The sequence below is a fragment of the Rattus norvegicus genome, chromosome 3 (assembly GCF_036323735.1).
Source record: "Rattus norvegicus strain BN/NHsdMcwi chromosome 3, GRCr8, whole genome shotgun sequence".
In the NCBI taxonomy this organism is placed as follows: Eukaryota; Metazoa; Chordata; class Mammalia; order Rodentia; family Muridae; genus Rattus; species Rattus norvegicus.
The window spans coordinates 45,840,614-45,857,264 of NC_086021.1; the positions used below are offsets into that span (position 1 = coordinate 45,840,614).

At 37.5% G+C, this 16,651-nt stretch overlaps 1 protein-coding gene across 6 annotated transcripts in view; it reads right to left on the minus strand.

Annotated features, from left to right (window-relative positions):
• Lrp1b (LDL receptor related protein 1B) overlaps positions 1 to 16,651 on the minus strand; it is a 2,121,147-nt gene that overhangs the window by 836,613 nt on the left and 1,267,883 nt on the right. For 5 of the 6 annotated variants that reach the window (XR_010064783.1, XM_063284870.1, XM_063284872.1 and 2 more), the window contains exons 16-17: positions 14,362 to 14,502; positions 3,434 to 3,559 (exon numbers count right to left, since the gene is read on the minus strand). Coding sequence is in view for 5 of the 6 variants with exons in the window: in XM_063284870.1 (XP_063140940.1) it covers positions 3,434 to 3,559; positions 14,362 to 14,502 (267 nt within the window). In the remaining variant the exon portion in view is untranslated. The remainder of the gene's footprint in view (positions 1 to 3,433; positions 3,560 to 14,361; positions 14,503 to 16,651) is intronic. The other variant, XM_063284873.1, reaches the window with a different exon arrangement.

Genomic DNA, 16,651 nt, shown 5'->3' on the forward strand with positions numbered 1-16,651 from the left:
TGTTTCTATCACAAATTGAGGTCTACCAACTAATGTAGACACATGTTGATATCTTACAGCCACAACTAATTTTTTTTCTCTCCATTCGCCACAGAATTTTGCTTTGTTTTGTTTAAGAAACGTGTGCTGTAGCTTCATCTTAAGGACCATGGAGTATTTCCCACACATTGATCTCTCTTGCACGGACCAGACTATTTTGTTTTCATCTCTGGGAATATTTTTAAATACTATACATGAATTTATAAGTGACATAAAGAATTTATAGTTCATATGTCCTGCAAACAAGAATGTTTGTATTTTTAAATTGTTACTTAAGATATTTTGAAAACTCCTCATTCTTTTTGACATTTGAGTATGAGATCACCCATTGCTACTAAACATGACAATATACAAATCAATCTGGTATTCTACCCATTTAAAATTGTGTTGGTTAGGGAGTATTTTAATTCTAGTTCTCACATAAAGAACATCTCAGATTTTTCTATGCCTGGATATTAACTGTTCTGGGAAAGTACATGTTTCAGAATTAAACATGCATACATTTTGAAACTTAAACTATTTTCTAGTATAAAAATTCAATTTATGCATCCAATAATAACATGTACCATCTCCTTCCCCCTATAATATCGACAAAACTTCTTTTTATTCAGATTATTTACTTCCTTTGTAAAATAATTTTATTATTACTTATGGATTTTTCTTCTATGTTTGCACGGGTTTAACAGTGTCTCTTTCAAGAGTTCTGCCCAAATACTTTCTTATGACCCTTGGCTTTCGATGGCTGCGAGGAAACACCATGACCTAAAGCCAATTGATGAGGAAAGCATATATTTCATATTGCTCTCAGTACATATTCCATCGCTTACAGAAATAAGAATTAGGAACATAGGCATAAATCTGGAGCACATAACTGAAGAAGAGGCAACAGTTAATACAGAACTCTGCCTAATAGCTTGCTTTCCATGTCTTAAGTTATTTTTTATAACTGGTCAGGATCATATGGCAAGAGGTATCATCACACACAGTGAACTAGGCTCTGCCATATCTGTCACCATCCAAGAGCATGCAAAACAGGTTTGCTTGCCCACAGGACAATTTAGTGCAGGCATTTTATCAAATGAGGTTCTTGCTTCCAACATTGCATATGTCCAGTCAGCAAAAAAATGGACAGAATAAACGCGGTGTGGTTCAACTTTGGACTTTGCATCCTGCATGACAATGGCTGGCTGCGGATGTGTCTTTTTGTTTGTCCTTGCTCTCTGTCTACAAGTGAAAGTACTACATACTTTCGATCATTCTATTATCAATGCCATGATAAATATGTACTGATTCATATTGGGGAAAGTCCTAAATGAACAGATTAGGAAATGGATCTGTAGACAGAAGACTCCCATTCATATACAAACCACCCCAATTTAAACTGATGAAGAAAACATTTTATGATAAGAATATCCCTGATTTGAGCCTTTTCATCCAAAATAGATCTTTGCATATGCAATTGGATTTCACATGCCAGGAGGGATGTGCCCCTTGCCCAGGTGTGGCAGGTCATATGAATTGTTAGTTACCGGAGTATGATAAAATGGAAATATATCATATATTAACCATAATTTCAGACATTGTAAACATAAAAGAGACATTTCTTTTTCTCTTTATTTTTTGAGTTTCAAGGTCCCTTTCAGAGATACCAGCTGCCTAAAATATACTGACATGATTGTAATGACCTGTTAGTTAGGGGCACAATGTGAAATGGCATTCAACATGCTGTGTTTTATTTCATAATGGACCATAGGAATCCAGGACTCTCGAAATAACACTAATCAGGATTGATTGCTTTGTTTGCTCTTACATAGTAGTATTTTCATTCTGCCCCAACTATTAGTTAACTGAATGCAAATGTTCTTATATAAATCATGTGGAAACAAGCCAAATTAGTAATTAATATAAACAAGTAAGGTGTGATACTATAAAATGTGTCTCTCTATTTTATGGCAAAAGTCTCTCCCTGTTTATGATCAGGCTGTAATGAAGCACAATTTTTGAATTAAACCTTAATCTTAAGAGCTTAGTATGTGCATTGGTGTGCAGAAATGCTTCATTGCAAATTAGAGTCATACTCAGTGTAACCTTCCCAAAGTCAAGTTGGATGCACATAAAATCGAAGATAATCTGGTGTATACTACAGTTCAGTCCAAAGGTTTAGGCAATCTCTGCTAGATTTCACCTACAAAATGAAAGATCTTGAAAGTAACTCTCAAGGTCTTTTGTTTTAACACACACACACACACACACACACACACACACACACACACACACTCAGGATTTAAAAAATTCACTCCCCCTAAAGTTTATAGAAGGTTCAATCAAGACTCAAGAAAATTGATGGTCCACAGATGGTCAGCAAATGCTTCACCATAGAAAAGTCTGTTCATATAATGTCGATTCATGGTAGAAAATGTTATTACTTTTACATTTACAATTACTCGTTTGTACAAAGCGAGAAAATCTTTGGAAAACCATTTTTAGTTATCCCAGTGTCTAACAGAGATTGTTAGATACTAACAGCTAAAAGGAATGTATTCAAAAGGTAAGACACAGGGGACAAGCTTTTGCACAGAAAATTCAATGCCAAAAAGCAAGTAGGAACAAATTTCTCTGTATACAGTCTGCTTTGTCTAGTTTGTATTTATTTAGTAAGGCATATAACGGCTCAAAGATAAAGAGATATAGTGTGGATTGTGTGCTTTAATATTGCACCATCATCCAACAATCAGTTTTCACCAATTATAGCAACATGTATCGCCACACACTAGCTTTTGCTCATCATTTGCAGAGTACTGGGCTGCTGCTAGCCACATTCATTTGTCAACATTTACCTAGTAATCATGACCTTTCTGGAACTCTTTTGTAAGCTGTACCACCAGCTGTATATTTATATTCAATGAGAAGCTGGCTAGGGAATCAATGATTGATTACAAAGGCATGGATTATATGGAAATATAAATATGCCTAGTAGCGTTGGGACTTCATGCAGAGAAAAAAACCCTGCCTCCCATAAATAATGTTCCATGAAGAGAAAATTATTCACAAAGGTATTCTGTAGCAGAAAAATATAAAAAAAATTTAAGTATTTTCTCAGGATAAAATAAATACTTCTCCTGGTGAGGTGGCCAGGACCACAGCATGCTAATGAATATCTTCTGCTGCCTAGGACAGTATAGCATGAACATGGAGATGTTGATCAACATGCAGCCCACGTGGACAGATGAAGTGCCAAATTAATTTGAAAAACAGAATCATGTTCAAGGATTAGTAAAACATTTACAATCTGTCCTTTGTGACACCGAACACTGAATTCAGTGACCATGGCAGTAATCAGATTGTCGATGCCACACATGTGGAGGTGATTTATCACATATGTGTAGACCTTTACCTGTGCAGGTTTGGTTAGACTCATCTTCATTGCTCCCACAATCATTTGCTCCATCACAAAGCCATCTCTTGGGGATACAACGATTATTCTGGCATTTAAACTGATCCTCCGGGCAGCTATGATTGACTGTAGGGGAGGTACACAAGTTTAATTCATGTAGTGAGTATTTTAATTAGGGCAACAAAACTATTTCAGTTAATATAATGTTATGTTTCAATAAATGCTACAGTTTCCATCCTTAATTTTGTAGGAAATATTAATGTTGCAGCCTTTGTTAAAATATAACCTACATATGAGAGGTAAATAAATGTAAAATAAAATGTAATATATTCAATCTTCAGCGTTTATGAAAATCAGTGATATCGCTTACTTTGTTTCTTCTTGGTCACTTACCAAAACTTGTCACTTAAATCCAGAATCCTTACAGATTTTAAATCAACTTCAATGTTTAATATTCAGCAGGGCAATTATATCTCAAAGTGATTATTCACACATTGATATATATATATATATACACATATATATAATTTATTCAATTGTTTCTTAAAATATTAAACAATCTTGTGTTCTAATCTAGCCACTCTATTTTGAAATTTGAAAAGAAAAGAAATAAAAATGACTTGCTTATGACAAAATTATAATAAAGCTATACTAAAAATGAGACTGTATGTAATTTTAATAACACAGCATGCTTTCCAAACATGAATGAATAAGCATTTAAGTAAAAGTGATATTGAAAATGAGAGCAACTATCATAAATTGATACACAGCTGAGCCTCAGCTGTCAAATATCTAACCACAATGGGGAGTCTCTTTACAGTAACATTTTTTTTCTAATTTTTTTAAACTTCAGATTTTATTCACCTCATCCACCTTCCGACTGTTCTTCATGTCATATCGCCCCAACCCCTGTCTCCATGAGGCTGTTGCCACTCCATGCACTCCACCAGACCTCTAAATTCTCTGGGGCTTCCAGTCTCTTGAGGGTTAGGTGCATCTTCTCTGACTGAACCCAGATCCCGGAGCCCTCTGCTGTCTATGTGTTGGGGGCCTCATTTCAGCTGGTGTATGCTGCCTGGTTGGTGATCCAATGTCTGAGAGACCTCAGGGGTCCAGGTTAATTGAGACTGCTGAAACATTCTAAATTATTTTTCAGGTTCCTAATGATTAGTTTCCATATTTTTCCACAGTTTTGATGTTCTTTTATTTTTATCTAATGCAATAAGTGTACATTTTCTATGAAAAACATATTTTTATAAGTTTTGTTTACAATGGGAAAGTTTTTTTCTCATTTTGTTGCATATCAAATGTGTGTAATTAAAATATGCACTCACAAAACACATATTTCTAAAATACTCATGGTTGTTTCCATTCTTTAGGGAAGGTTTTTATTTGAATAAAGTGAAATTTATTTTAGAAAAGAGAGCCTGCATGTGTAGTGTGGTGGTTTGTATATGCCTGGCCCAGAAAGTGACCTATTAGGAAGAGTGGCCGCGTTTGAGTAAGCGTGGCCTTGCTAGAGATAGTGTGCCATTGTGGATGTGGGCTTTGAGACCCTTCTCCTAGCTACCTGGGAATGTTCACTCATCTCGTAGCAGCCTTAAATCAAGGTATAGATCTCTCAGCTTCTTCCAAACCATGCCTATCTGGGTACTACGTTTCCGTCTTAATGATAATGCAATAAACTTCTGTACCTGTAAACCAATTTCAATAAAATTCTCTATAAAATTTGCCTTGGTCATAGTGTCTTTTCACAGCAATAAAATTCAAATTAAGACATGTAGTTAGGTGGCTAAGGATATGGGGAGGGTCTGGGAAGAGTTGAGGGAGGGGAAATTATTATTAAAAGACATTGAATGAATTTATCTATTTTTGCTATTTATGATAAAATGCATGATTAACATTTTCTAAATTTTTCAGAGACTTTACAAAGTATAGATACCCATGAAAAATAAAAGTCCCACAAAGATCAGAGATCAATGTTTTAAAGGAGCAAGATTATGCATTCATAATGTAGTGAAGTTTTGTGGCCAGTTTCATAAGGACCTTTGTGGCCAATTTTATAAGACCAGACAGTAGCAAGGAAGATGCAAGGGGTTGTAAGCTTTAGGCCTACCTACTCTACATAATGATTTCAAGACTCTGATACATCTCTATTAATGAGAAAAAACATCAGAGTTTTGTAGTTAGTGGTGAGCTAATGAAATACTGGCAGTAAAGGGATAAAAAAATAGTAGGTAGAAGATTGTATGATTAAAATCTAGAATAATTCTCTTCAAAGGTTTGTATTTGCATTATACTATTGACTTTAAAATGAAGAAGTAACATTTATCCAGAATGACTGCAATGTTCAAAAAGAATGTTCTAGAAGCAGATAGTCTGTGATGCTTGCCCTATACTTCCTGTCTTATACATTCCTACTCGTATACTCCCATACTTTCATAGCAGAGATTCACTTTTAAAGTTGAGACTAGAAACATGCTGCAGCCAACCATATCTTCCAAGGAGGATATTGATCTTTTATTAGAGAAAACCAGATGAAGAAACAATGCTATTGTGATATAGAATAAGAACTACTGTAACAGGATTGTACGGAAGATGGATGCTTAACTAAGTGTTGTACTGAGGTTTATGGATGGTTACAAAGAATTTCTTAAGAAGCACCTACAAATCATATTAAATTTCATAGACTGATGTCATTTCAGTATTATAGACAAGAACAATAAGAAGCATTTTTCTGAATGGCAACAAATAATTCAACTCTTTAAGAATAAACGTTAAGTAGATAGATGATGGACTACAAGTTAAACACTTGAGTGTATAACTTTAAGCACCTCACATGTCAGGTAACAGGTCCTGCAACTGCTTCAATTAGAAGGACTTGATCCTATAAGAACTACTCTGGAAGCAATGTGGAAAGGAAGAATACCAGGCAATTATAGAGGAATACTTTTTAGTTAAGAAGCTTATTTCAACCAGGGAAACAAGAGAAGAGGCAACTGCAAAGCTTGGTGAAGACACTTCAGAGAAACAGACTTCTATGTACACTTGAATATGTGTAGAAGATGAAGTACAGATCCTAATGTAAGCCTATGACTCCTGTAATGGAATAAAATATGACAATACTCCAGAATACTGACAGAAAGTGTCATCACAATATTAATGGTACAAATACAATGCCAATTATTCCTATAAAATAGCTGAGTTTTCCTATGTTGACAAAAAAGAGCAAAGATAAAGATAAATGTGTGACAGAGCTAACGAGTTAAGTATGCAGATGAAATACTTGTGCTCTGAACAGGTACAAGATTACTGGGACTAGAAGGAGCCAAAGGTAGGGAGCATCCATGGGCTCTGTGTGAGCCTATTATTAAAAAGAAGTGGAGAGAGACCCAACCGCCTGGTCAGGTGGGCACTCCTGAGGCTGCAGAGCAGAAGAGACCACCAACACTGCTCACCCCTGCCCACATCCCTGGCACAAGAGGAAACTGTATAAGGCCTCTGGGCTCCCGTGGGGGAGGGCTCAGGAGCGGCAGGACCCCTGTGCCTGAGACACCGCCGGAACCTGAAAGAAACAGACCGGATAAACAGTTCTCTGCACCCAAATCCCGTGGGAGGGAGAGCTAAACCTTCAGAGAGGCAGACAAGCCTGGGAAACCAGAAGTGACTGCTCCCTGCACACACATCTCGGACGCCAGAGGAAAAAGCCAAAGACCATCTGGAACCCTGGTGCACTGAAGCTCCCGGAAGGGGCGGCACAGGTCTTCCTGGTTGCTGCCACTGCAGAGAGCCCGTGGGCAGCACCCCACGAGCGAACCTGAGCCTCGGGACCACAGGTAAGACCAAATTTTCTGCTGCAAGAAAGCTGCCTGGTGAACTCAAGACACAGGCCCACAGGAAGAGCTGAAGACCTGTAGAGAGGAAAAACTACACGCCAGAAAGCAGAACACTCTGTCCCCATAACTGACTGAAAGAGAGGAAAACAGGTCTACAGCACTCCTGTCACACAGGCTTATAGGACAGTCTAGCCACTGTCAGAAATAGCAGAACAAAGTAACACTAGAGATAATCTGATGGCGAGAGGCAAGCGCAGGAACCCAAGCAACAGAAACCAAGACTACATGGCACCATCGGAGCCCAATTCTCCCAGCAAAACAAACATGGAATATCCAAACACACCAGAAAAGCAAGATCTATTTTCAAAATCATATTTGATCATGATGCTGGAGGACTTCAAGAAAGACATGAAGAACTCCCTTAGAGAACAAGTAGAAGCCTACAGAGAGGAATCACAAAAATCCCTGAAAGAATTCCAGGAGAACACAATCAAACAGTTGAAGGAATTAAAAATGGAAATAGAAGCAATCAAGAAAGAAGACATGGAAACAACCCTGGATATAGAAAACCAAAAGAAGAGACAAGGAGCTGTAGATACAAGCCTCACCAACAGAATTCAAGAGATGGAAGAGAGAATCTCAGGAGCAGAAGATTCCATAGAAATCATTGACTCAACTGTCAAAGATAATGTAAAGCGGAAAAAGCTACTGGTCCAAAACATACAGGAAATCCAGGACTCAATGAGAAGATCAAACCTAAGGATAATAGGCATAGAAGAGAGTGAAGACTCCCAGCTCAAAGGACCAGTAAATATTTTCAACAAAATCATAGAAGAAAACTTCCCTAACCTAAAAAAAGAGATACCCATAGACATACAAGAAGCCTACAGAACTCCAAATAGATTGGACCAGAAAAGAAACACCTCCCGTCACATAATTGTCAAAACACCAAACGCACAAAATAAAGAAAGAATATTAAAAGCAGTAAGGGAAAAAGGTCAAGTAACATATAAAGGCAGACCTATCAGAATCACTCCAGACTTCTCACCAGAAACTATGAAGGCCAGAAGATCCTGGACTGATGTCATACAGACCCTAAGAGAACACAAATGCCAGCCCAGGTTACTGTATCCAGCAAAACTCTCAATTAACATTGATGGAGAAACCAAGATATTCCATGACAAAACCAAATTTACACAATACCTTTCTACAAATCCAGCACTACAAAGGATAATAAATGGTTAAGCCCAACGTAAGGAGGCAAGCTATACCCTAGAAGAAGCAAGAAACTAATCGTCTTGGCAACAAAACAAAGAGAATGAAAGCACACAAACATAACCTCACATCCAAATATGAATATAAAGGGAAGCAATAATCACTATTCCTTAATATCTCTCAATATCAATGGCCTCAACTCCCTAATAAAAAGATATAGATTAACAAACTGGATACGCAATGAGGACCCTGCATTCTGCTGCCTACAGGAAACACACCTCAGAGACAAAGACAGACACTACCTCAGAGTGAAAGGCTGGAAAACAACTTTCCAAGCAAATGGTCAGAAGAAGCAAGCTGGAGTAGCCATTCTAATATCAAATAAAATCAATTTCCAACTAAAAGTCATCAAAAAAGATAAGGAAGGACACTTCATATTCATCAAAGGAAAAATCCACCAAGATGAACTCTCAATCCTCAATATCTATGCCCCAAATACAAGGGCACCTACATACGTAAAAGAAACCTTACTAAAGCTCAAAACACACATTGCACCTCATACAATAATAGTGGGAGATTTCAACACCCCACTCTCATCAATGGACAGATCATGGAAACAGAAATTAAACAGTGATGTCGACAGACTAAGAGAAGTCATGAGCCAAATGGACTTAACGGATATTTATAGAACATTCTATCCTAAAGCAAAAGGATATAGCTTCTTCTCAGCTCCTCATGGTACTTTCTCCAAAATTGACCGTATAATTGGTCAAAAAACGGGCCTCAACAGGTACAGAAAGATAGAGATAATCCCATGCGTGCTATCGGACCATCACGGCCTAAAACTGGTCTTCAATAACAATAAGGGAAGAATGCCCACATATACGTGGAAATTGAACAATGCTCTACTCAATGATAACCTGGTCAAGGAAGAAATAAAGAAAGAAATTAAAAACTTTTTAGAATTTAATGAAAATGAAGATACAACATACCCAAACTTATGGGACACAATGAAAGCTGTGCTAAGAGGAAAACTCATAGCGCTGAGTGCCTGCAGAAAGAAACAGGAAAGAGCATATGTCAGCAGCTTGACAGCACACCTAAAAGCTCTAGAACAAAAAGAAGCAAATACACCCAGGAGGAGTAGAAGGCAGGAAATAATCAAACTCAGAGCTGAAATCAACCAAGTAGAAACAAAAAGGACCATAGAAAGAATCAACAGAACCAAAAGTTGGTTCTTTGAGAAAATCAACAAGATAGATAAACCCTTAGCCAGACTAACGAGAGGACACAGAGAGTGCGTCCAAATTAACAAAATCAGAAATGAAAAAGGAGACATAACTACAGATTCAGAGGAAATTCAAAAAATCATCAGATCTTACTATAAAAACCTATATTCAACAAAATTTGAAAATCTTCAGGAAATGGACAATTTCCTAGACAGATACCAGGTATCGAAGTTAAATCAGGAACAGATAAACCAGTTAAACAACCCCATAACTCCTAAGGAAATAGAAGTAGTCATTAAAGGTCTCCCAACCAAAAAGAGCCCAGGTCCAGACGGGTTTAGTGCAGAATTCTATCAAACCTTCATAGAATACCTCATACCAATATTATCCAAACTATTCCACAAAATTGAAACAGATGGAGCACTACCGAATTCCTTCTACGAAGCCACAATTACTCTTATACCTAAATCACACAAAGACACAACAAAGAAAGAGAACTTCAGACCAATTTCCCTTATGAATATCGACGCAAAAATACTCAATAAAATTCTGGCAAACCGAATTCAAGAGCACATCAAAACAATCATCCACCATGATCAAGTAGGCTTCATCCCAGGCATGCAGGGATGGTTTAATATACGGAAAACCATCAACGTGATCCATCATATAAAGAAACTGAAAGAACAAAACCACATGATCATTTCATTAGATGCTGAGAAAGCATTTGACAAAATTCAACACCCCTTCATGATAAAAGTCCTGGAAAGAATAGGAATTCAAGGCCCATACCTAAACATAGTAAAAGCCATATACAGCAAACCAGTTGCTAACATTAAACTAAATGGAGAGAAACTTGAAGCAATCCCACTAAAATCAGGGACTAGACAAGGCTGCCCACTCTCTCCCTACTTATTCAATATAGTTCTTGAAGTTCTAGCCAGAGCAATCAGACAACAAAAGGAGATCAAGGGGATACAGATTGGAAAAGAAGAGGTCAAAATATCACTATTTGCAGATGACATGATAGTATATTTAAGTGATCCCAAAAGTTCCACCAGAGAACTACTAAAGCTGATAAACAACTTCAGCAAAGTGGCTGGGTATAAAATTAACTCAAATAAATCAGTTGCCTTCCTCTATACAAAAGAGAAACAAGCCGAGAAAGAAATTAGGGAAACGACACCCTTCATAATAGACCCAAATAATATAAAGTACCTCGGTGTGACTTTAACCAAGCAAGTAAAAGATCTGTACAATAAGAACTTCAAGACACTGAGGAAAGAAATTGAAGAAGACCTCAGAAGATGGAAAGATCTCCCATGCTCATGGATTGGCAGGATTAATATAGTAAAAATGGCCATTTTACCAAAAACAATCTACAGATTCAATGCAATCCCCATCAAAATACCAATCCAATTCTTCAAAGAGTTAGACAGAACAATTTGCAAATTCATCTGGAATAACAAAAAACCCAGGATAGCTAAAGCTATCCTCAACAATAAAAGGACTTCAGTGGGAATCACTATCCCTGAACTCAAGCAGTATTACAGAGCAATAGTGATATAAACTGCATGGTATTGGTACAGAGACAGACAGATAGACCAATGGAATAGAATTGAAGACCCAGAAATGAACCCACACACCTATGGTCACTTGATTTTTGACAAAGGAGCCAAAACCATCCAATGGAAAAAAGATAGCATTTTCAGCAAGTGGTGCTGGTTCAACTGGAGGGCAACATGTAGAAGAATGCAGATCGATCCATGCTTATCACCCTGTACAAAGCTTAAGTCCAAGTGGATCAAGGACCTCCACATCAAACCAGACACACTCAAACTAATAGAAGAAAAACTAGGGAAGCATCTGGAACACATGGGCACTGGAAAAAATTTCCTGAACAAAACACCAATGGCTTATGCTCTAAGATCAAGAATCGACAAATGGGATCTCATAAAACTGCAAAGCTTCTGTAAGGCAAAGGACACGGTGGTTAGGACAAAACGGCAACCAACAGATTGGGAAAAGATCTTTACCAATCCTACAACAGATAGAGGCCTTATATCCAAAATATACAAAGAACTCAAGAAGTTAGACCGCAGGGAAACAAATAACCCTATTAAAAAATGGGGTTCAGAGCTAAACAAAGAATTCACAGCTGAGGAATGCCGAATGGCTGAGAAACACCTAAAGAAATGTTCAACATCTTTAGTCATAAGGGAAATGCAAATCAAAACAACCCTGAGATTTCACCTCACACCAGTGAGAATGGCTAAGATCAAAAACTCAGGTGACAGCAGATGCTGGCGAGGATGTGGAGAAAGAGGAACACTCCTCCATTGTTGGTGGGATTGCAGACTGGTAAAACCATTCTGGAAATCAGTCTGGAGGTTCCTCAGAAAATTGGATATTGAACTGCCTGAGGATCCAGCTATACCTCTCTTGGGCATATACCCAAAAGATGCCTCAACATATAAAAGAGACACGTGCTCCACTATGTTCATCGCAGCCTTATTTATAATAGCCAGAAAATGGAAAGAACCCAGATGCCCTTCAACAGAGGAATGGATACAGAAAATGTGGTACATCTACACAATGGAATATTACTCAGCTATCAAAAACAACGAGTTTATGAAATTCGTAGGCAAATGGTTGGAACTGGAAAATATCATCCTGAGTGAGCTAACCCAATCACAGAAAGACATACATGGTATGCACTCATTGATAAGTGGCTATTAGCCCAAATGCTTGAATTACCCTAGATCCCTAGAACAAAGGAAACTCAAGACGGATGATCAAAATGTGAATGCTTCACTCCTTCTTTAAATGAGGAAAAAGAATACCCTTGGCAGGGAAGGGAGAGGCAAAGATTAAAACAGAGACTGAAGGAACACCCATTCAGAGCCTGCCCCACATGTGGCCCATACATATACAGCCACCCAATTAGACAAGATGGATGAAGCAAAGAAGTGCAGACCGACAGGAGCCGGATGTAGATCGCTCCTGAGAGACACAGCCAGAATACAGCAAATACAGAGGCGAATGCCAGCAGCAAACCACTGAACTGAGAATAGGTCCCCCGTTGAAGGAATCAGAGAAAGAACTGGAAGAGCTTGAAGGGGCTCGAGACCCCAAAAGTACAACAATGTCAAGCAACCAGAGCTTCCAGGGACTAAGCCACTACCTAAAGACTATACATGGACTGACCCTGGACTCTGACCCCATAGGTAGCAATGAATATCCTAGTAAGAGCACCAGTGGAAGGGGAAGTCCTGGGTCCTGCTAAGACTGAACCCCCAGTGAACTAGACTATGGGGGGAGGGCGGCAATGGGGGGAGGGTTGGGAGGGGAACACCCATAAGGAAGGGGAGGGGGGAGGGGGACTTTGCCCGGAAACCGGGAAAGGGAATAACACTTGAAATGTATATAAGAAATACTCAAGTTAATTAAAAAAAAAAACTAAAAAAAAAAAAAAAAGAAGTGGAGCAGTTAAGTCAGGTACGACTTGATATTCTATGTGTTTAGAACGCTAGGAAACAAACTATTCATCCTTCCAGAAAATGCTCTCTCTTGCCACTCCAAAAGTGTTGTATCAATTTAATAATCAACACTCATAAGTACATACAGATAATAGTACAAATGAAAATGATAACATGAGGATTAATACAAAAGAAAATGAATTGATGGTTCGTGAGAGGAATTCCAGAGAAAGTAGCAATGTGTCCATGGATTAATTCGGTTTATGTATCAGGGACTAGCAGTTAGTAAAAAGTTTTGAGATGTGTAATCTTGTGGCATTTTTTATTCAGAGCGCGATTGTTACATATTGTGGAGTAGACCACTTGTATGTAGTTTAAAAAACTATTTCATATTGTTATATTTTAATTTCAAACAAATGAAAAGTGAACAGAATTAACTCTGAATTATTTCAATCATGTTAAAATGAAAGAAGTTGTTACCAAAAATAATTATTTTTCCTAATAAAATCCTTTTCAGGTTTAAAGTCATTTTGCTAATCAAATGTAATCTCGGAGGAATGTTTCATATGCTTTTCAAAACTGTCTTATATCTCTACATGTGAGGAGTGTCCCTATTTTCACCAGGAACATGAACAACAGCTTTTGTTCTGGCAAACATCAAAGGCTTGGTGGTAATATAGGTAGGCATAAAAAAGATTCCTTCCGGGTTGAGTGCTCCAGGTGTGTTTCCAATCATAACTAGAGACAGTAATACAGGTAGCACTGCAGTCCAAATCCACACCAACCCTTTAAATTTTCTTTAAGTCTTTGTTGTTAAAAAGCAATGAGATGAAATGTGACATTTGTATCCAAATTTCTGTCTCAAAAGGAGTTAACCTGACTTTTCATGTCTGTACAAGCAAAGATCCCAAAGTGTACTATGGAGTAACATCGTAATGTGGTTTGTTCATCAGAGAACAGACATAGGAAGGATAGGGAAAGAGGAGAAAAGCAGACCTTGACTTCAATGCAAAGGAAGTTTTCTATACTTTAACCTTAAGCAAAGAGCCACTAGGAAAGAAATTTGAATGAATTTACAGCAGACAAAATTTCAGATATGTTGTAGGCTACTTTGGTAATCCACACACTCACTCAGGGACATATAGTTTGAGATTATTTGAGGGAGAACATACAGCATGTTACAGAGTCTTCATCGCTCCCGTCTAGGCAGTCATCATCGCCATCACACTTCCACCGAGCTTGAATACAGTGTTTGTTTTTGCAGCGAAATTCTCCAGGTTTACATATATGGAATATTATTTCTTCAGGATTAACTAGAGTTGAAAAAACAAGACATATACAAAATACTAAGCTCATACGTTTTAAATTTTTTTTTTGGGTCATGACTCACTGGGGGTTTCAAGTTGCTTTAGAACCCCACAGAAATGAGGTCAGACAGTATTTGACTTTTCATTTTTCTGGCTTGTTGCACCCATGATGCTCTCCGTATTTATTTAAGTAGCAAGGTTTCAATGACATTATACGGTAAATAATTGTCTGTGTGCACATTACACATAAATGGACACTTGCTAAGCTCAGTTCAGTGGTCTAACTGAAGAGGGAATGAAGAAAGTGTTGGTCAAAGGGGAAAAACTGAAAAAAAATAAGATGAATTTGTCTACATGTCTAACATACACATTAAGAATATAATTATACTGTGGTGTCTTATGCAGGAAATTGAGAAATTGCTTGCAGGTGTTTTTACCATAGGTTGTCATAAAAAGGTAACAAAGAGAAACACTGGGTTTATTAATTTGTTTGTGGACAGCATTGGTTTGACGAATATAAAACAGTAGCGTATAAAATACATTAAGTTCCTAAAATAAACATGGAACCTACAAATTTAAAACTAACATCTGAAGATAAACCACTTTCACAATAATCATATAAAATTATATTCATGGCATTAAATAAAGACTATTATGCTCTAGTGCATAAATAATTTAAGTAGGAAATATGTTCTAATGACAACATTCTAATTTCTCTGCAGAAAATACATAAAGACCGTTGTACTGAAGGCCATCTGGGGAATGGAACATTTAATTTTGCTAACAATAATTATTCTGTGAAAATATAATAAAGGTTTCTTTTAAGAAGTTGTCACTAAAGAAAAAGAACACCACCATCTCATTTTCTCCTGAGCTTGTACAGCCTTCATTGTTCATCTGATTGTTGGTAAGAAAACCTTCTCTACAGTACATCATTTTAGTTCAAACAAATCTCCTAGGAGGTAACCACAGAGAAAAAGACTCAGGAATAAGACAAGGTTAGTGGCTCTCCTCACTTTGCTAAACTTCATTTTGCTAATCTGAAATGGTCTATATCTGGGATCTGAATGTTTGAAATTCCATTGAGATGTATCATAACCTGAAAGTATTACTATTCTTCTGATCTCTTTAGGTGGATGAGATAGATACATAACAGGAAGGGATCCACAGCAAGGGACGATTTGTGTCTTGTGGTCAGAAAATGGTCTTAACTAACTCAAGCAGGATTTTTTGCTGTGACAATCTCCAATTTCTGTTCTAACGGCTTTAAGTTGCATTTCATTTCTCATAAGTCCTGTGGGCTACTGAACTGACAGGAAACTTATACACACCTCACTCCCAGTGGCATCAAGAGAACCTCTTGAGTCAAAGGTGGAACCTCTACCACCCTGATCATAACATTGCCTTGGTCTCTGTTTCTCCCTTGCAGGAAAGATTTGAAAGGGGAGCATGATTTTTGAACTATGCCTGCAGGAAACTGCTTCAGAGTGGCACAGTAAGGCACAAGGTTTAGGGGTCTGTAGAAATAGAAACAAAAGATCCCACCATGGGCTGAGATTTCATTTCAAGCCAGAAAGAATGACTGCAGTGGATGAAATATTCAGCTTGAACAAAGGTACCCTGTGTTGCTCCGAATCTCTCAGTTATGCTGACTGTGGGTACATTGACAGATAGGAACATTTCTTTTCTATTGTTTCCAAGTAACAAAACACTAAAGCAAATTCTCTCTGATACCATTCCTCTAGTATCTGTAAAATAAACATAAGCTATCATATGGAGGTAGCATGAAATCCAAATACGAAATAACAAAAATAAAACCACAAACACAACTAACGAACCCAACCCCTTATAGGATTCTAAATCTTTATATTTCCTACTTCAGATAATGAATGATCTTAAACTATTGATAACAGTGTATGTGTACATCACACAGACTCTATTTCTTTATATATATTAAGTACACATACATATTAAATTTTTTTTGCTTTTTTTTATTTATTTTTTTTATTAACTTGAGTATTTCTTATATACATTTCGAGTGTTATTCCCTTTCCCGGTTTCTGGGCAAACATCCCCCTCCCCCCTCCCCTTCCTTATGGGTGTTCCCCTCCCAACCCTCCCCCCATTGCCGCCCTCCCCCCATAGACTAGTTCAC